Below are 20,389 nucleotides of genomic sequence, written 5' to 3'. Positions count from 1 at the left end.
ACTTATATAGTGACAATGGGGCGGTGTCACATGGTATATGTCACATGGGTTGGTCACATGGTGACCCCGCCCCCTTACGATGTCATAGTTCCCATGTGACATCAACCCATGTGACCAACCCATGTGACATATACCATGTGACACCGCCCCATTGTCACTATATAAGTGACCGCACAGCGCGGCTCTGGCATTCCGGCCGGAGAGCTCGTCGAGTCAACATCTCCAGGAGAAGAAGAAGAAGAAGAAGAAGAAGAAGAAGAACAAGAACGGAAGGCGGCGGCGGCGGCGGCGACAGAAGACCGGGCCACCGCCTGTAAAAGAGCTACAAGAAGGCGCGGTGGCCCGGCAGAAGAACCGAAGGCGGCGACAGAAGAACGGAAGACTGCGACAGAAGACCGGGCCACCGGACCAGGCGCGGTGGCCCGGCAGAAGAACCGAAGAGGGGGACAAGACCCCCGAAGTCGGGAGAAGAGGCCGGCGGCGGGGAGGAAGAAAGCCGGACTCCTCCGCTAGCAAAAGAGCTACACACATAGCGGAGGAGTCCGGCGAGAAGACCCCCGAAGACGGAAGACCCCCGGAGCTGTGCAATAAAATACTTTTTCCATGTGTTGTGTTTTTTTTTGTACTTTATTTCACAGGTGAATGGGTAGGGGTACATTGTACCCCATACTCATTCACATAGGGTGGGGGGCCGGTATCCGGGGGCCCCCTTCTTAAAGGGGGCTCCCGGATTCCGATAAGCCCCCCGCCCGCAGACCCCGACAACCAACGGCCAGGGTTGTCGGGAAGAGGCCCTTGTCCTCATCAACATGGGGACAAGGTGCTTTGGGGTGGGGGGGGGCCGCGCGGCCCCCCCTTCCCCAAGGCACCCCCCATGTTGAGGGCACGCGGCCTGGTACGGCTCAGGAGGGGGGGTGCGCTCGCTCGCCCCCCTTTCCTGGCCGGCCGGGTAGCGTGCTCGGACAAGGGTCTGGTGTGGACTTTGGGGGAACCCCCACGCCGATTTTTTCGGCGTTGGGGTTCCCCTTTAAGCCCATTCCAGGCGGCGGAGCCCGCGACGTCTCCTTCGCGGGCCCTGCCTACCTGTACACGCGCTCGAAATGGGCGGATTTGCCTCCTCCTTACGTGGGCGAGTCCGTTCATTTCAAAAGTTGAGCGAACTGTTTGCCCAACCTTGTTCGTCAAACAGTCCGCTCGTGTGTGGGCAAGTCCGCTCATGCAAATTTTGAGCGGACTGTTTGCCGAAACTGTTTGACGAACAAGGTTGGGCAAACAGTCCGCGCGTGTGTACGCGGCCTTACTTGTGTTTATTGTTGCTTTTGCAATGAATCATGTTGCTTGGCTTTTAGTCAATGTCAGTCAAAGTAAACGCATCTCAAGCATATCCAAAACTGATCTTTTCTCAGACTAGATCCTAAACGAAAATCATTTGCATGTTTGAACTGCAGACTGTTCAGATTTGATCTGGAAGCTCGACCAGATTTGCCAACAATGAGGCCCCTTTCACACTGAGGCGCTTCTAAACCACCAGTAAAACATTTGAGCGCTTTTGAAAAGCTTCCCATTCATTTGAAAGGAGAGAGGCGTTTTTCACCGCCCTGCCAGCGCACTGCCTCGGTGTGAAAGCATTCACTGATTTTCATTGATTGTAATGGAAATGGGTTTTCGTGAGCTTTTCAGGCACTTTTTTTTTTCAGTGGCCCTCGAACCTGCTCTTCTGGGGTCCCTTGGCGGCTGTCTCTGCTTCCCCCCGCAAGTACTTCTCACGTTCATGCGAGCTCCCTCGTATGGTGAGAAGTACTTGTGGGCACGCTCCCGTGAGCAGCTATAGCTGCCGGCTGTATCACTTCACCCTGCGCCGGCGCGCCACGTCATTGGATGTGATTGACAGCAGCGCGAACCAATGGCTGCGCTGCTTTCAATCCATCCACTCTAGCCAATCAACGGCCAAGCTTATGATCTGTATATATTTAGAATAAGTCATTTGGTAGTCTGATGCTGCTAATGTATACTAAACAGAAGGGGACGAAAGGACCGAGAATGTGTGAGAAGCTACCGCTTTATAATTAGGCTATATGCAGCAGATATATATGCATGTTGCTCTTCTACCCAATTACCTTACATTGTTTGAATAGAAGTAAGGTTCGGCATTGAGGGTATAAAGGGGTGATGGGGTATGTGTATTAATTATCTGATAAAACAGCCAACTTTGCCTGCAATGTAGTTTTGCACTGCAGTTTTGGATCTGAGTAGACAAAATAAATGGGATAATTTAGGGATAGTCGTGAAGTACTTCCAGGCTTTTTTGGACCAATACCATTTGGTAGATCCCCACACTAGGAAGTTGTGCCTGCTGCAGGCAGGCCAGCCATACAGCTTAAGGTGCTGTGCTTTCAGTGCATTAAAAGTGAAAAATAATAATTTTTGACTTTGACCTGGAATACAGTACAGGACACGGGCTTCCGTTAATGAAGACCATAGATTCTATGCAGCCACCTTCAGGGAAACGCACTGGTGGCAACGTTTTTAGAACAGTCCATGGCATGCATCATCTAGGGTGGAACCTCTGTGCCAGGCAAAGCAAGCCTTCCAAGCGTGGTGGCAGGGTTTCAAGAGGTCGATTTCCATGTTTTAGGCCAGGGGTCATTGTAATCTACCAGTAGATCACGGTCTGGGCTTGCTGACCCACCATCCAGAACAGAGTGTAATACTCTCCCATCCTCTGGAACTCCCTGGCCCAGTATATTCAATCAGCCCCTAACTTGTCAACCTTTAGGAGATCCCTAAAAACTTACTTATACATGGAAGCCTATCCCACACCCACCTAACAACCATCTCCGAGCCACCCCCATCATATCATTCCCCACATCTATTACCTTTTGCACCACCCCCTCCCTTTAGAACGTAAGCTCTACAAGCAGGGCCCTCCTGTCCCTTCTCTATTGAACTGTACCGTAAATTTTGCTGTCCCCTCTAAATTATAAAGCACTGAGCAAACTGTTGGTGCTATATAAAATCGTGTATAACAAATGATAATAATGCAGAGGGATTACTTGTAAAGTTGGAGCTGTAGTAGGAAACAATAGTAGCATAAGCTGATGCCTGACTTCTGTCCCATGAGAGATGATATCAATTGCACGCCACCTTTTATTCCAGCTAGCGATCTCCAGAGTGGTGCTAGCAGCAGAGATCCTCAGGTCAGTGTGAAGCAACTTAAAACTCATTAAATTTAAGCTCATGATTGCCATGTAATGCATGTGATTGTGGCACAGTAGTAAGGCAATTAGAGGTTTAAATCAGGTGTAAAGAGGCGACACTGTGTCCAGTGATCTTTGACTTCTCCAGTGCTGTTCAGGTAGATCTCCACTTCTTTAAGGTTCCCTACCCCTGCTTTATTTAGGCAGTATAGGCATATCAGTACCCAAACCCTCAGGACTCAGGCTTTAAAAAAACAAGTTGTCAAAGAGAACGGAGCAGGATGGTACTCCAGCCCTGGAGATTACAATAAGTGGTCGGACGCGACTGATTTTTGGAGTACTGAGGATTTCCATCAAGATAGATCTTGTGTTGTGTGGTACATGCTTGGCCCAGATTGCTAGGATCTGGCAGAACCCGTTGCATTGCCAAGCTCGACAGAGTAAAATATGCCTTAAGGAGGGGCACCAACCTCTTGTCCACAGGGTCTTTAAAGCCCTGGGATGTCTTGCACCAGAAGTTTCAGGGATTTGTTGAGTCACAAAATAATCGTATACACCATTTGAACTCCACATCTTGTGACAAGCCTCCTCAATTGGGTGTGTTGAGCAAACCTCTATACATTTTGTCTGGCTGCGGCCAATCTTCACACAGAACATTCTGTATGAATAGGTGAACCAGAAAGGACCTAGTAAGTTTTCTGTACTTTGGAAGAGATCCCATACTGGTGACCTTAGGTCCAGAAGGTGGGGACAGCTTTAAGTTCAAAACAGGAGCATGCCTCATCCACCAGAACATTAATGATGATTTCTCTTATCTTAGGAATATAAAGGGTGATGGCCCATCTTCCCTGGGTAGGTTCTCAGACTGAGGATTCACCTTCCACTTCCGCATCTTCCTGCCCCCTCCATCAGGAAGCAAAGCCACCATGATGGACAAGTTGGACAACGACTTAACAGGAGACATTGACCCTCGTGCTTACTCCCTGTGGTCTGTGTAGAGACTTTCCCCATTAAGTTTTCCACCGAGGGACACAGGGCCATGTCCACAATGTGTGCTGACTTTCTCCCTTGTCCTATTTCCCTTGTGCCTGATGTCCACCCAGAGGGGGTGCTGAGGAGCAGAATGGGTCCAGTTGTCTATTACCTGTCTCCTAAAAAGTCTCAGAACTGAAGACTACTGGATATACTGGTGAAGGCTAGCCCTGGGCCGCCAAACGGTGACCCCTATGCACACAAGTCAGGGGTAAGGAGTCCAGGGAAAACTCTAAAGAGTAAAAGGAGGAAGGGACTGGGCAAGAGGAGGTTAAGGGAAAGGAGGGGAGAACCCCACAGAGGTAGAGGCCAGAGTCCAAGACTTTCCACTGTAGGGGACCAACTTCTTCCCCAGGGGAGAACACACCAAGTGGGGACTTCCTGCTTCGCTCACCTCAGAAAAATGTATACCCCACCCAAACCCTTAACAGAGCGCATCTTCAAAGACTGGGTCACACCTATGTGAATGGCCATGGCTGTACCCCTTGTTCTAAGCATTAGCATCAAACACAGATTCAATTGCAGGAAGCAACTTACTACCCAGCTTCACGTCTTCCGTCATCAATCTGGAAGCTGCAGTGGCTGTAGCTAAGTGGAGAAAAGGAAACGCGTGTCCTGTACTATACAATTAGGCAGGCTTGTTCATTCTATTTACAAGAAGTGGAAGAAACATGCCTTAGGAATTTACTCTAGGAAACACTCAATTTTCCATACAGTGTACTTCAGCTATGTAGAGAGGAGGAGAAAATACACAGTTTATCAGACTGGAATCAGGTGTGTCACTCTGTTTGGGAAAATGGAGATCGGAGGCAAAACATAATTCGGTATACAGCATGGAGGCCTCTTGTTTTACATCACCCCTGAATGGCCCCAAGAGTGGGCACTGAGCAGGAAATGGACAGGAGGTTGTCATGTGTACAGATCTAAGTGATAAAAAAATATATATAGAGATCTCCATCTCTCGCTAGCTCTTTATATCTATATATATTTTCAATAAAGATTTTATTGAACAGATGTGTAAATATAGTAAAACGCAACATCTGCGGTGTCCATTATGAAATATTATATTAAAATTAAGTTTTACTACCTCACACAAAATCAAGTGCTGCCAGAACTTACCTTTCAACAGTGGGGTGACACAGAGGTTTTTCTTCCTGAGGTAAGAGGTATGTTATCCCGACAGCAGTAACCACGCGAAGGCTAAATGGACACACCTAATAAAAACGCACAATAAAATAGTTACTGAAGGTCACAATGAGAAAGAAAGAAGGAGCACAAGGGTGAAAAAAAAAAAAAACCAAGAGGGGTGGCCCCAATATAGATAATACGGACCCCGAATTTTCCTGCAAGCTCCCCTTTAAAAGTGCAACTCCAGGCAGGGCTGCTGGTAGGGTAGACATCATGGGGCCCCGTAAGCCTACATGACTGGAAATTGTATCCTTTTGTTTTACTTTTTTTGAATTGCTGAATGATAATTTTACATTGTGAGATCGCACTGCAACTGAGCCAAGCTTGCAGTTGCAGAACGGCCCCATTGAACTTAACAGGGAGTTTTATAGGTGGCATTGCCTGTCAAACTCTGCAGCCAGTATTACAAATACTGCAGCCATAGCTTGTATGCAGCCCTGTCTGACTGTATTGTTAGAATTTGGGTGCTCAGCCAGGGATATCGGTAAATCCCTGCCTCAGCCACCCATGTGAAATTCATTAGGCTGCATTCACACATTGCATTTCCAAATGCACAGGAAACACAGGCTTTGAAGTACATTTTAGAAATGCACTGAAAACTTGCATTGTTCTTGTGGTGCAATTGTTAATGGCACCCCAAAAACAGTTAGCAGACTTTCATTTTGTCATGTGGCAAACTTACAAAGCTGCATGCCTGAAAATGTTCTAGAGCTTCTATGGTGTGTTTATCAAACGTAGGGCAGTCCCATTCAAGTGAATGGGTTGCCTTATGTGTGAAAAGAAAGCTAAAAAATAAAATAAATAAATTACGCACAGGAACATGCATTCCTGCTATGCTAAAAATGAATAGGGCCACAGGAGTGCCATATAGAAATGGCTGGTGCAGGAATGTCCGTTAGGTGGAGGGAGAGGTATATTCACTTGCCTCTAGCTCCAACAATGCATTTACCTTCAGCTGGCACATTTGCCACCTTTCCAAATCCTGAACATTCTGCAGCTTCATTCCCACACTCACCCCCTTCCAGCAGAAGTTCTACTCCATTCAGGCCCTGCGGATTACAAATGCACACAGAGCACGGTGTGGAGGTTGGCAGAGCAGAGCTCCGGACTCAGAGGAGCAGGCAGAGAACTTCTTACCTCTATCTTTCTTCCTTGCAATAGATAACACCCGGCAGTGTAAAGATTGCATGGCAAAGGCAGACACTCTCTGCAGCTGTCCGTGACACACAGAAAGAAGAAAGCCGAGGAAGAAAGCCAGCAGCACTGCAGGGGATTCCACTGGAGTCACAAGGCAGTACAGCAGGCTCTCCTCTCCTGCAGGTGCTTGGGCCCCTTTTTTGAATTGACAGAGCTCAGGCCCCCTACAGGAGGGCTGGCTGTACTGCCCTATAAACGTCTGACTCCAGGCATTAAAGCGTTTCAAGTGTTTTTAAAGGGAATTTTTTTTTTACTAAACAGGTTATTCTCACTGGCTCTGTGCCATGGAATGGCACAGATTGGCCCTGAGCCTCCTCTTCTAGGGTCCCCCATCAGTGCTCCCCGCTCCTCCTCCATCCCTGTAGCAAACCACTTGCTATGGGGGCAGATGTGTGACACAATCCTGAGCCGGGCTTTGAGCGTTCAGACACATCTAGCGCTGCTCGGCCCTGCCCCCACCCTTTCTTCACTGCGCTTGATTGACAGCAGGAGCCAATGGCCCCAGTCCCGTGTGCGTAGAGGAAGAGGGCAGAGAAGAGATGCAGCCATGGACAGAGCTGGATCATTTGAGAACTATGGTAAGTACTTATCAAAACAGGAGAACACAGAAAGTTGAAAAATATTTTTTACCTTACTGCAGGCAGGAAATGCATCAAGGTAACATTTTTGGCTTTAAAATCAGTCCACGAAAAGCAAAAGAAAAAAAAACTAAACAAAAAAAAAAAAAAAAAAAAAACAAGTGAAGACAACAAGACACTCACCTGAACACACACTGAAGGCCGTAAGGAGTACTGCATTTTCTCCAGGATCTCTTTCTGCAGGACATCCCATGTGACATTCCTCTCCAGATGCAAAACAAATGGTTGCCCAAACCTAAAAAACATCGGTAGCAATATAATCAATCGGCTACATCTTTTTAAATAGACCAGGAAAAGTGCTATTTCAGTGATGGGTGGAAACTGACAAGCTCGATTATGCATTTATGTTTATTATTGGTGACTGCAGCTGCAAGATCTACCTGCCACACAAGCTGGAATTCGCAGTATGTTAGCAAGAGATCCAAAACAATATTACATATCATGGACCAAACTGAAATTGTTATCTGCACCTGAAGTCGGCTTCCCCTGCACCACCTCCAAGAGATGTGTGTCTAAAGTCAAAGCAGTCTGACTGACTTAACTCTGACAATGCTCATGAGTGAGGCAGTAGAATGTTCAACACAGCATTTTTATTGCCAAGCTGCTTATTTTGTCCACCCAAAGACATACAAGAGAAAAGCACATAAAAAAAAAGGAGATCACTTTGCAAAAGCATTAAAACTTTTAACCATTGGGTCTTGGCACCTTTACCTTAAAGTTACCCTGCCAAGAAAGAAATATGGGGGCCGCCAAAGGGAACTTGCAGTTTGCTTCGCTTCACTAACAAGTACATAGATCAGTCCCAAGTCCTTCTCTACATACTTGTACTTTGTCATTAATCTAAATTGTTGACCTTTTTGCTACCTGAGCTGTTTTTTCCACTTTTTTGCACAAGTTTCAAAAAAATAATATTAGGTCTGAAGATTACATAAAATCCTCAAAACATTAAATATTGTCTGGAAGCAGCCATCCCAGAGAATAAAACCGCGGTAATGCCAATCTTATGTCACATGACATTACTGCAAAGGTCCGGGAAACACAATTTTTTTTGTAAAAACAATAAACTAAAGTTAATTTTAGGGCAAACAAATGCAATATATTACCCATTTTTTTTAGTAAAGTATAAAAAAAAAAAATAAAAAATAAAAGAAGAAAGAAAGACGAGGTTGTACTGAATATATACCCAACATATCAAACCTTAAAACTGCGTGCGAGATTGTCAGTTCTATGAGACATCTCACCTCTTTGGCCATGTTTACTGAGAAAATAAATAAATAATAATAAAAAAAAAAAAAAAAAAAAAAAAAAAAAAAAAAAGGTCTCATCTCTGTACGGCCATTTAAATCTCAGGATACTTCCAAATGCTCAGACAGAAGAGGGTGGGAGAAAGACCTAGGTGATATATCGGATGATGACTGGCAAACCATTCAAGAGAGAGTGCCTTCTGTGTCATGGTCATCTGTGCAACCCAACTGTTTATCATACACAGAACGTATAGGACTCCAGAGAAGCCATTTAATTGTGGCAGAAGGGACACCCAGGTGTGCCCACGTTGCCAACAATATCCAGCAAGCCTTAACATGCTATGGAGGTGCCCCAAGCTTGTCAGATACTGGCGTGAGCTGGTAAATACCATTAATGGGGCTTTTTCCACTCACGTTGCCTTGGATCCTAAAATATCCTTGTTGGGAAGCTCGGATGAGGAAGTATATCCGCTGGAGATATTAACACCAATTAACAAGCTATTGTTTATAGTGAGCAAACGTATTGCTCTGAGATGGTTATCGCCGAGCCCTCCATCATTTGAGGAATGGCGGCTCCAAGTAAATGACACTCATGTCAAACAATAACAGGCCTTTCGAAATTGGGGCACATCGAATAAACTTTACAAATTATGGAAGCCACAGCTGGCAGTGCCTGGCCCTATTCTCATTGGTCTACCTCAGAATACTGTGAAAGGTAGTCAAAAAGGTTGCTGACCTGGCACCTACGCTGATACTTAACATTGCATAATGACATGTGTGCAATATATTTTACTCTGGCAGATAAATCTAGCAGGTAAATTCCTGATTATCCACATTACAATGAGGGTGATCACACATAAGAGCTCAGGTGCAATGCTTTCAACTATTCAAGTAGCAGGGCCACTGTTTCTAGAGGCATTGCGTTTATAGTATGACAGATGTGTTGATGCCTAAATACTGTATATATTACCATGTAATCCTGCATATATCTTATCAGATTACTGCATCTTTGTTTGAATGTTTAGATATATGCTTCAGTAGGATTGGAAGTCTATGTATATATAAATTACAAGTAGCATGTGAACTGTTTGATGATGTATTATGCACCACAATTTATTGTACTCGTTTCTTCATTCTCTGTGTATGGATGGTTGTAAACATGGTTGTGTATGAATGGTTATAAACAATTTATTGTACTTGTTTCTTATTTCTCTGTGTACGGATGGTTCTAAACATGCAAAAACCTTAATAAAAAAAAAAAAAAAAAAAAACTATTGTTTAAATAAAAAAAATAAAAAAAAATTATAATAATTGTGTGCGCCCATGAAATGGTGACAAACTTCAGTGCCTTATATTTTCAATAGGTAAAGCTTTAAAAACCCTATATAGAACATCAGTTTAGCATTACAGAAAAGGTCTAGTGCTAGAAATTTTGGTCTCAAGCCGGCTTGCGCGGAAATATGCATTTGTATTGCAATTAATGTTTTAATCTTTAGGCGCGCCCCCCCCCCAAAGTGTGTGTTTACATTTGTATGTGCAAAAATGTGGGGGGGGGGGGCTCTCCCCTTGGGGGAGATTTTATGTGCTTGGGTGTAATTAAAATTTTTACAATTAAATGTCTCTCCTGTACTCCACTGAATGTAATGCAGCGCAGATTGCAGACTCTTCTAAATCTCCAATTACTGATGCTTTGCAGTAACCGGAAGTGACGCGATTGGAGATCTCGATGAATTGGCCATTTTGACAGAACACCAGTACTGGACTTGCAGATGGGCAAGCGGAGCCCAGGATACATGGTAGAGGCGCACATTACCAGTGGAGCCACCAGAATGCTTCCATCCGACAGGCAGGAGTCGGTTTGTCAGGTATAGACAGTGCGTGTAAAACCCCCCGGGCTCTCAGGTCTATACGATATACGAACCTGGCAGTGAAAGGGTTAAAATATATCTAAAGGCAAACATTTGTTTTTAGTTTTGGATGGAGAGGAGAGGGATTAGAACCCCTGTTTTTTTTATTGTTGTCTGTGCCCCCATTAGAGAGATTCCCCCTCTCTGTGTCCAGTTTACCATTATAAGAAAAAAAAAAAAATCAAAATTTTGGATCGTCCCCAGAAAAGTCAGAGGGGAACTCTGCCAATGGGGACAGTAGTTTTCATAACCTGGGATTCCTTTACTTTCCTCTCACTTCCTGTTTGACTATGTGACAGGAAGAGAAGGTAAAGCAACCCAATGGGACAAATGGGAGACCCCCCAAAAAAAAAAAAAAATCTGACAGGGGTTATAATCCTCCCTTTACTCTATCCGAAATGAAAACAATAAAAAAAGTTTTGTCTATAGTTCTACTTTAAGCCAGAAGGAAGCACAACAGCCAGGAGATGCACATGTTTGGAAAGGAGAAATCAGCAGTCTCAGGTTTGTTTTAGTTTTCAAAAAGTTCTAGAGTAGAAAAGACAACTCCTGGTTAAAAGGAGAAGTCCAGCCTGAGCTTGTTTGGCTGGGCTTCTCCAAAGGGTCAAATGAGTGCAATTTGTTTTGCACTTCTGTGACCAGTTTTCACCAGAGATCGGTCCGATGTCCGCTCTCTGCTGACATCACTGATGCCCCTCTCAGCCAGCTGCTGAGAGACTGAGACAGCCGCTCCCTGCCCTTCCACAGCTCAGAGCTCCAATGAGCTTGGAGGAACAGTGAGGAGAGCTGCTGATTGACAGTCAGCACCTCTCCGCTCAGGGATCTGCAAGAACCGCTCCATCGATATTCAATCACTTGGTTCTCAGTGTAGAGGCGACGGAGGACCGATGTTTCATCCACCTAGTGTATAAATGGGCCAAAAAAAAAACAACCATACTTCTTTTAAATAAATGAAAAATAAATAAATATATATATATATATATATATATATATATATATATATCCCACATACCTCTAAAATGTAAAAAACAGACCTTAATGGTCTGCAAACTACAAATTATAAAACAATTTTTAAAAGCTTACACTAACTTTATTGGATTAAGATGTAAAACATGACGTTTCCAGAACTATACAAAAAGAATAATGATGTTGGAGTAGAGATCAATATATTTGACGTTCTGTCCAAGAAACACAGATGTGTCCTCATCTTAAAACGAAAGCTGCTAGTTTAGAATTGATAACCTAGAGGTTTATGCGTTTGAATAAAGTTATTTTACCTTTCTATTGTTCCTTCCTCAGTAACAAATGAAACCCTATTCAACAACAACATAACCAGCCCAGATAGATGCTCACCTCTTGCCATGTTGTCCACTATACGCTCTGTTACAGACCAGGATAACTATTCGGTCACTAACGCCAAACCTGTTCACAGGAAGCCTCGCCGAGCCAGAAGAATAATGGGGAGAACGATTATGGTCAATCCCATTCCTCACATAATTCTGGTTATTGTTCACACAGATCCCTGTAAAGTTTAGAAAAAAAAAAAAATTAGGATTAAAAAGCGGTGATGTTTTAACCACACTTAAGCCCCATACACACGAAGATTTTCTGCTGATTTTTGTCTTCAGATTTACCAAAACCATGTAGTGCAAGGGCCTGCCGATTGCATACAAATTGAAACTCCTAAGGTTTGACCTCATATTATACGGTTTTGGTAAATCTGAAGGAAAAAATCAGCAGAAAATCTGTTAAGTGTGTATGGGGCTTTACAGTCCATATTCATATGGCTCATTTAATAAAGCAGTTTGACATGCGTCGATCTTCCATGTGCTCCTTACTGTTAAGGCCCGTTATAGGTTGGGGCAGTTGCCTTTTCTTTGTTCTGTTGGTTATTTGGCACACTGGACACCTTTGCTGCCATTGTGCCATTTGCTGGACTTTCAGTGCACCCCTGTGACTTTAAAGAGGAGTGGGCTCCCTCCAGGCATGCCTGCCCTCAATATATCCATTATATATGAGCTCCTACTATGGAGGCTCTCAAAATTTATAGAGTTAGACTAGGGTGCCTTGTCGCAGCCTCTGCATGTATTGCAAATGTGTGCAAACTAAACCCATATTTTTAACATGACCTGTTAGACAGGACAATTCGGTTTGTTGCAGTCTGACTGGTAAGTTGAGCTGGGAATTTTTCTTTGTTTTCACATGTGTCACCCTTCCATGTGCTACTTGCTGTTAAGGCAAGTTATAGGTTCAGTCAGTTCTAGTTTGTAGTGTCAAGAATAGTAAAACTATTAGGCTATTAAAGCCAGCAAGGACTGGGGAATACAAGTACTCATTCACACTAGCCCACATGCTAAAATGCTCTAGTTATGTTTTTTTTGAATAGGTGCAGTGCGTTACATTGTTACAAAACATTGCTCCGTTTACTTTTAAAACTTCATTCAAGCCTATGCCCCACAGCGCACTGCGATGTGCTCTGGTGCGTTGACATGCAGTGTGGTAAGTTGTGCTGCATTAAAATGGAACATGCATTTTCTATGTGCCCTAGCATTCATCTGTACAAGTCAAGGCAGCTCAATACAGCTGGTGTGAATGAGCCCCAAGACTGGGGCGGGGTCAGCAGTGGTGGACTATTCAAGCAGTTTCGCCAAAGGTGCAACTACACTTTAAAAGCAAAGTATACCCTCTGTATATAATAATAATAATAATAATAATAATAATAATAATAATTTTAAAACAATAGCACCCATATTAAAAGAAAATTGTGAACTTAAAGCGGAGGTCCACCCTAAAGTGGACCTTCCGCTCATCGGAACCCTCCCCCCCCTCTGGCGCCACAATTGGCACCTTTCAGGGGGGAGGGGGGGTGCAGGTACCTGTACAGTACAGGTATCTTCACCCACATCCGGGATATTTCTCTGCGGAAAGGGGCGTAGATTACGCCTCTTTCCAAAAGTCCCCCGCTGCCTGCTGGGAAACACACAGATCCCAGAGGCAGCGGGTCCATCCTTATTGCGCAGCGCGACTCGCGCATGCGCAGTAGGGAACCGGGAAATGAAGCCGAAAGGCTCCACTTCCTGATTCCCATACCCAAGATGGCGGCGGCTCACCCGAGAGATGATCGAGAGATCGGCTTCGGGTGCCGACATCACGGGCGCGCTGGACAGGTAAGTGTCACTATTTTAAAAGTCAGCAGCTTTAAAAATTTTTTTTTTTTTTGCCTAGGAGCCCAGAAAGCATTGCAACTGTGATCAGTGGACCAAGGGTGCAATGCTCTGGCTTCTGCAGACTTTCATGCCAACGATTCATACCACAGTAAGGGGATGGCTTTAGATTTACCAAAACCATATATTAGGTCAAACCTAAAACAATTTCAGTTTTTATGCAATCAGGCAGGCCCTTATACTACACAGCTGAAGGTAAATCTAAAGAAAATTGAACAAGTAAATTGTATAATATACGGCTAGCTTCAGTGGACAAGTCACCGCACCTGTGCTTCATTGGGGACTACAAGTCCCTCTGCTGCAATGTCATGTTTTTCATTCACCAACTCCTGTGAATGAATGAATGCATGGACATGGTTGTGCATATTTTACAGAAGCTGGTAGGGAGAAGCTCCTCTGACTTCTGTAAGGAGAAAGGAAGTAGAGTTTGGGGTAGGGTGCTGCAGTCTCTGACCATCTTTCAAATTACAACTCCAAATATGGATGAAACAGGCTGAGAAAAAGGGAGTGAGGCTCAGTTCACACTGGAACCGGCTGCGGATTGCACAGGAACGCTGTGCATCCCCATTCTCTGGTTCAGGGCCAAATCTTTGCCTGAATTCGGCCCTGAAACGGAGCTAAAGACGCACAGCGTTTCTGTGCAGTGCGCTCCGCAGCCGCCCTGGACATACATGTACCGGCTCTATAGAGAGCCGATCACATTTTTCTGCTATGCGAACTGGATGCGGGGAAAACCGCATCCAATTTGTATAGGTGTGAACCGAGCCTTACCCTTTAAAAGAAAAACCTAAAAGGACAATTTATTTGTGAAATATTAGGGATGCACCGAAATTTCGGCTGCCGAAACATATCGGCCGAAAATGGCCCTTTCTTGCCAAAAGGAAAAAACGGCCGATAATTGAGCCGAAAATGGGGCAGGGCCTGGGTGGTGGCGGAGCACCGCCCCCGCCCCTGGTGCAGCCCATCACGGGAGGTGTATAGCGCAGGACAGCCACCTCCGCCGTCTGGTTCAATAGAGCGCAGGGAACATCACAGCTTTAATTTCAATAGCTGTGTGTTCCCCCGTCGTGCGCCGCCGCATACTGCCCCTCCCCCTTGTTCGGGGAACTTTGATAGACAGATCACTCGTCCAGATTAGACGGGGGATCTGTCTATCACAGTTCCCCGGACAGGGGGGGGGGGGCTGTATGCGACGGGGGAACACACAGCTATTGAAATTAAAGCTGTGATGTTCCCGGCGCTCTACTGAACCAGACGGCGGCTCTCCTCTCTCTTTGATGCATCACTGGCTGCACAAGGGGACACCACACTTATCTCTTGCCAGTCTCTGACCACCTCCTGAACCATGTCGCCAGTCTCTGACCACCTCCTGAACCATGTCGCCAGTCTCTGACCACCTCCTGAACCATGTCGCCAGTCTCTGACCACCTCCTGAACCATGTCGCCAGTCTCTGACCACCTCCTGAACCATGTCGCCAGTCTCTGACCACCTCCTGAACCATGTCGCCAGTCCCTGACCACCTCCTGTACCATGTCCCCAGTCTGTGACCACCTCCTGTATAAAAATATTTTTTTAAAACCAGTCATTTTCGTTATCGGTGCCGTTTCGGTATCGGTTTTCGGACTAGTGTATTTTTCATTTTCGGTATCGGTTTCGGCACCAAAAAACCCATTCGGTGCATCCCTAGAAATTATATATATCCCGGTAATTCTAGTATTCAACCATTTTAATTCAATATCCTCTATGAGACACTTAATTTTATTGGTTTATTAAGTTTGTCCTGCTTATTCTTATGGTATCCTACACTTTTGCATTCAAACTTCATGACTCTGCAATTCAGTCTTGAGAACTCAGCCCCTGGTCAGTCGTATTTCACTTGAAAAACGAGCAATGTCTCCCTATCCCAACCTTTGCACATAGTACTCATGTGCGGCAATGTTTAAGGGATTTAGGGTTTATGTAAGCCTATATAGTCAAGTTTTTGCAGTGGCACAGATATATACATTTTTAAAACCATTTCTGGGTCTGTGATCTGCCCAGCTCTATAATGCTCAGCTCTCCTTCCATCCTACTGCAGCCTCCCTGAATCAGCAAGCCAGGACAGTATAGACCAGGGATATGAAATTAGCAGACCTCCAGCTGTTGCAGAACTACAAGTCCCATCATGCTCTACTTCTGGGTTTCATGCATGTGGCTGCCAGAGTCTCCCTATGCCTCATGGGACTTGTAGTTCTGCAACAGCTGGAGGTCCGCTAATTGCATATCCCTGGTATAGACTCTTGTAGTGTGGGCGACAGGCCATATTTTCTACATCACTAGAGATGGGCTCGGGCGTGTTTGAAATTTCACCTGCCCGATCCCACCAGGAAGCAGACACTGCGCGTGACTAATCACAGACAGCGAGACATTTCCCGATCTGTGCAGCTGTGGTTCGGGAAAGGTCTCACTGCATGTGATTAGCGGTGTGCAGTGTTGGCCTCCTGGCAGGATCAGGCAGGTGGGATTTCGAACACACCCGAGCCAATCTCCAATCATTACCATATGCTCTAAATGTACCAAAATGTTCATATTTTACCTACTTACTGTTCCATGTGCGGATTGAACTTCTTATCAAGATTTATAAATGCTCCCTCTAGTGGTGAACTGTATAGGTACTGTACATTTGTAATAGAAAATCTTAGGGAGCAAGCTGTTTATTTTTTTTGAAAGGGAGGAGGGGGTACCACATCCAATTTGTAAGACCATTTAGGAGAGGTTCACACCAATGCATTTTTTAAGTGCATTTTCAGTTTTGCTGAAACATACTACAGTCCATTTACCATGGTTTCCCATGCACGTAGTTCACATCTGTTCATTGTATGGAAAGGGCCAGGGATTTTTTTTCTGGTTGCATAGACTTTAATGCAGGGGTGCCCAACCTTTTGAAGAGTGAGGGCCACTTAAGCGACTTGGTAACCGGTCACGAGCCACAATGAGCAGAGCAGTCGGGTGACAGGTCCATGCAGAGTGGACACGGACACAGCCCACTCTACTCTATGGGTCCTCCAATCTGATCCGTCCTAAGGGAAGAGGATTGATCCCCCTTCTGTTTTTTTTTTGTTTTTTTAGGTAGGCAAGTGTAAAAGGACACAAATCTGTTTACATCTGCCATTTCATAGAGGTGAATGGAGGAGTTGGACCGATTGTGTGAAAGGGGCCTTTTACACGAATGCAGCGCAGTGCACCTGTGTCTTTTCTGTGGGTTAGCTACACTTTGCCATAGACTTCTATTATATCCTACAGGTGTGGTGCACTTTCTGAAAGCTCACCAAACCCACAGGTAATAATAGAAGTCTATGCTTCAGTGCAGGTAACCTGAAGGTGCACTGCACCTGCGGATCAGTTTGAAAGCAGCTCAGTAACCACTGCGCAGATATGCCCATACATACACTGCAATTTTAGTAATAAACTGACCTTTAATAACAGTCCTCCATTCAGGTATCGCCTGCTGTTGCTGTCCCTGGCACATGGCATTTGGCATCACTCCGCCTGTGGCAAGAGACGGCGCTATACAGGAAGCATCAGCTTATACAGCTCTGCTTCACAGCTGCTTGCTTCAGTAACAACACAGATGCTCTGGGACGACAGGTCTGCAACCCATGGTCTGGGCTTGCCAATCTTGCATCCCACAGAAGGAGGTCGCGGGCCACATCAGAGGGCTTCGCGGGCCACATGTGGCCCCCGGGCCACTGGTTGGGCACCCCTGCTTTAATGGATCAAAAATGTGTATTGAAAAATGCGAAATGCACCTGGAATATGCAAACTGAAACTTGCATAGGTGTGAACCAGGACTTAGAGATAGTAAAGATTTTACTATCTGTATAAAAGGTTGTACTGACCCTTTTTAAAGTTTACCCAACATCAAACCCTTGTTCATCTGTTCTTTAAATGGTTTTGGATAGACTGGGGAATGGTTAAAATGGCTGTCAGGTTTTTATTTTTGCAAGGAGCTGGCTGGCAGGAAATTGGACGGTGTATATATGTGTCACCTAGATTTTTGACTTGCACATGGTTAGGCAGGGTTGTGTTTGTTAAGGACAGAACAAAAATGTTTTCTCAGATCTTAAGGCTCCATGCACACTGAAGCTGATAAACTGCAGTTTATTGGCGTTTGGGCGTTTTTTGTAAAAGCCCATAAACTCCACTCTATGTTAGCCTATGTGTCCATGCACACATGGACGTTTTTCAGCTTTAATGAGCAGTGGAGTTTATGGGCTTTTTTCTGAACGCCAGAAATTCGCGTTCAAAGTGCCGTTTTTCAGCGGCAAAAAACGACAAGCGCTCATTAACGCTCATTAACGCTCATTAACGCTCGTTCATTAGTGTTTGGCATTCTATTTTTCAATGCATTGTGGGATTTTTGGAGTGTCCTCTGTGTATTTTTATAAAAAACACCCATTAACGCCAACGCTGTAAAACGCTCATTAACGCTAGTATAAAACGCTGTTAAAAGCAGGTTTTTCAACCAGCGTTTTCTGCCAGCAATCTGGCGTCCAGAAATAGCTTTTTTGAGCTTCAGTGTGCATGGAGCATAATACATTCTGGTTTGGGCTTTCTAAAGCATTAGGTGGGACACAGCTTCCAGTCCTAGGGCCGCATCTTGCCCATTAACCAAACCTCATTATTAGTCTCCGCTGTGCACAGGTCTTTTTATGTGAGCTAATGCAAGTCTCTCTCTCTTGCACCCTCTGCGGTGTGAAAAGGCTGACACAAAGGACAAAAAGGTACCAGAGCTGCCTGTATTGTTTTGGGGAGCCCATTACGGGGTACTCTATTAGTCAGGAACTGACATGAGTTTCGCTAATGTAGCAGATGATTTGTTCCTGTACAGAGCCATCCTGTATTAATAGTGTTTGTTTCCTGCCTTGCTGTGAGGATGCCTCTAAACTCTCAATGTAAATGTACTATGCTATCAATGGCATAAATAAATATTATAATCATGCTGACTGGCCTCTTGATCACTCTAGCTCTCTACAACCATCGGTGTGAAAGTGTTACCTCTCTGGCCTAGAATTCCTTCAGATGGGAAAATTTCTGGTGTTTCAAAGGCAAATATGCAGTCGCTTTCGTGGATCGTATCCAAATCATCCGTGTCAGAGAAGGAGCGATGGAAGCCATCAAAATACATTTCGGTTATCACTATCTGGAGAGAAAAAGAAAGAGGCAAAGATCAAGACACTGGAGTGACATACCAATAAGATAAGGGGTCACCACAATTTTGTTAGTTGGATTTTTCTCTTTTTAATCAACTACGTACCACCTTCATTACAGTTGTCATGCACCCGTGTCATCAGTATTACTAATAGTTCACAATAGGGTAGGGATGTTAGAAAAGGCAGGGGAATAGAAGAGGGAGTGTACACAACCTTTAATCCTTGATTATATGACCAGGGCAGTGGAACCCCACTGCAGCTGCTACAACCCCCAGTAACAGGCATATTGAGTAAGCAATTTAAACACTTGGTAACTGGGCACTTTCACCCCCTTCCTGCCCAGGAAAATTTTCAGTGCTGTCGCACTTGAAATGATAAATGTGCTGCCATGCAACTGTATCCATATGTAATTTTTTATCTTTTTTTTTTTTTTTTTTGACAGAGCTTTCTTTTGGTGGTATTTAATCAACACTGAGATTTTTTTTTATTTTTTGCTAAACAAAAGGGGAAAAAAATAAATAAAAACAAAAATATTTTCTTTTCAAAAAAACATTTTAGATTCAGTTATAAAATTATGTAAATAAGCAATTTTTCTCCTTCACTGATATGCGCCAATAAGGTGTCCCCGATATGCAGCAATGATAGGCACTGACAGTCATCACTGGCCAGCATTACTTATGGGGCTGGACTGATAATCAGTGTCCCGATGGTCAGTAAAGATGTCCCCACTGAGGAATGCCACTTACAGGCTCTCCTCACACGCTGTTAGTGAGGAGAGTAATGTGGAAAACCAGCATTCCCAGTTTACACTGTGAACAGCTGCGATTGGACACAGCCGACCGCATGGCAAAATAACCTACCATGATAGGCTCTATACTGTGACCGGTGATGTGATGTGTCCCAGGGAAATGGCGCACCACCGATCGCCAAGCATACGTGGCAAGAATGGGAGGACGTCATATGACATCCTCTCAGAATGAGAGTGCTCCAGCCCAGGAGTTAAAGGGAAAGAATATTAGACTTCTAGTTAGCACTTTTTAATTAAAAAGTTTATCTTAAAAGTAAATTTTCTCCCTAAACAACTTTGTTTGGGCCAACTCATCCTTACCATACTTCCTCTCTATTCTTTATCCAGAATAGAGAGAGTATAAATGCCTCCATCAACTGTTTCAAGATAGTAAATTTAGGTTCCGTTTGAAGACTATACCAAACTCCATAGAATCCTTTGACTCTCTCTGCATTTATGTCAGTTTTCCTTTTAGGATGTCTACAGCATAGCACTTTTATTCCATAACCTTTATCCATTTTGTATGGAATAAGGGAGAGCTCTAACCCCTCTGACTTTTTTTGCCATTTGTGTTCCATTGGGGAGATTTCTCTTCACTTCCTGTCCCATAGGCAAAGCAGGAAGTGAGAGGAAATCCCTGGTTGCCACCAGTGTTAATTTTGACAACAAATTTCAATTTAGTTTTAGTCGTATTTTAGTTTAGTAAAAACAAACGGGTTTAGTGAAAATTGTAATGCATTACTTAAGCCTTTCTCTAGAATTTCCAAACTCATACACTTGGA

At 44.5% G+C, this 20,389-nt stretch overlaps 1 protein-coding gene across 1 annotated transcript in view; it reads right to left on the bottom strand.

Annotated features, from left to right (window-relative positions):
* USP31 (ubiquitin specific peptidase 31) overlaps window positions 1-20,389 on the bottom strand; it is a 165,119-nt gene that overhangs the window by 79,312 nt on the left and 65,418 nt on the right. The window contains exons 5-8 of the mRNA XM_077450182.1: window positions 18,666-18,810; window positions 11,757-11,925; window positions 7,376-7,487; window positions 5,349-5,443 (exon numbers count right to left, since the gene is read on the bottom strand). Coding sequence (XP_077306308.1) covers window positions 5,349-5,443; window positions 7,376-7,487; window positions 11,757-11,925; window positions 18,666-18,810 — 521 coding nt within the window. The remainder of the gene's footprint in view (window positions 1-5,348; window positions 5,444-7,375; window positions 7,488-11,756; window positions 11,926-18,665; window positions 18,811-20,389) is intronic.

The sequence above is a fragment of the Lithobates pipiens genome, unplaced genomic scaffold (assembly GCF_037356315.1).
Source record: "Lithobates pipiens isolate NorthernLeopardFrog02 unplaced genomic scaffold, aLitPip1_a1.2 Scaffold_22, whole genome shotgun sequence".
In the NCBI taxonomy this organism is placed as follows: Eukaryota; Metazoa; Chordata; class Amphibia; order Anura; family Ranidae; genus Lithobates; species Lithobates pipiens.
Note: the sequence above shows the minus strand (reverse complement) of the source record. Positions and strands in the feature narration are given on the sequence as shown.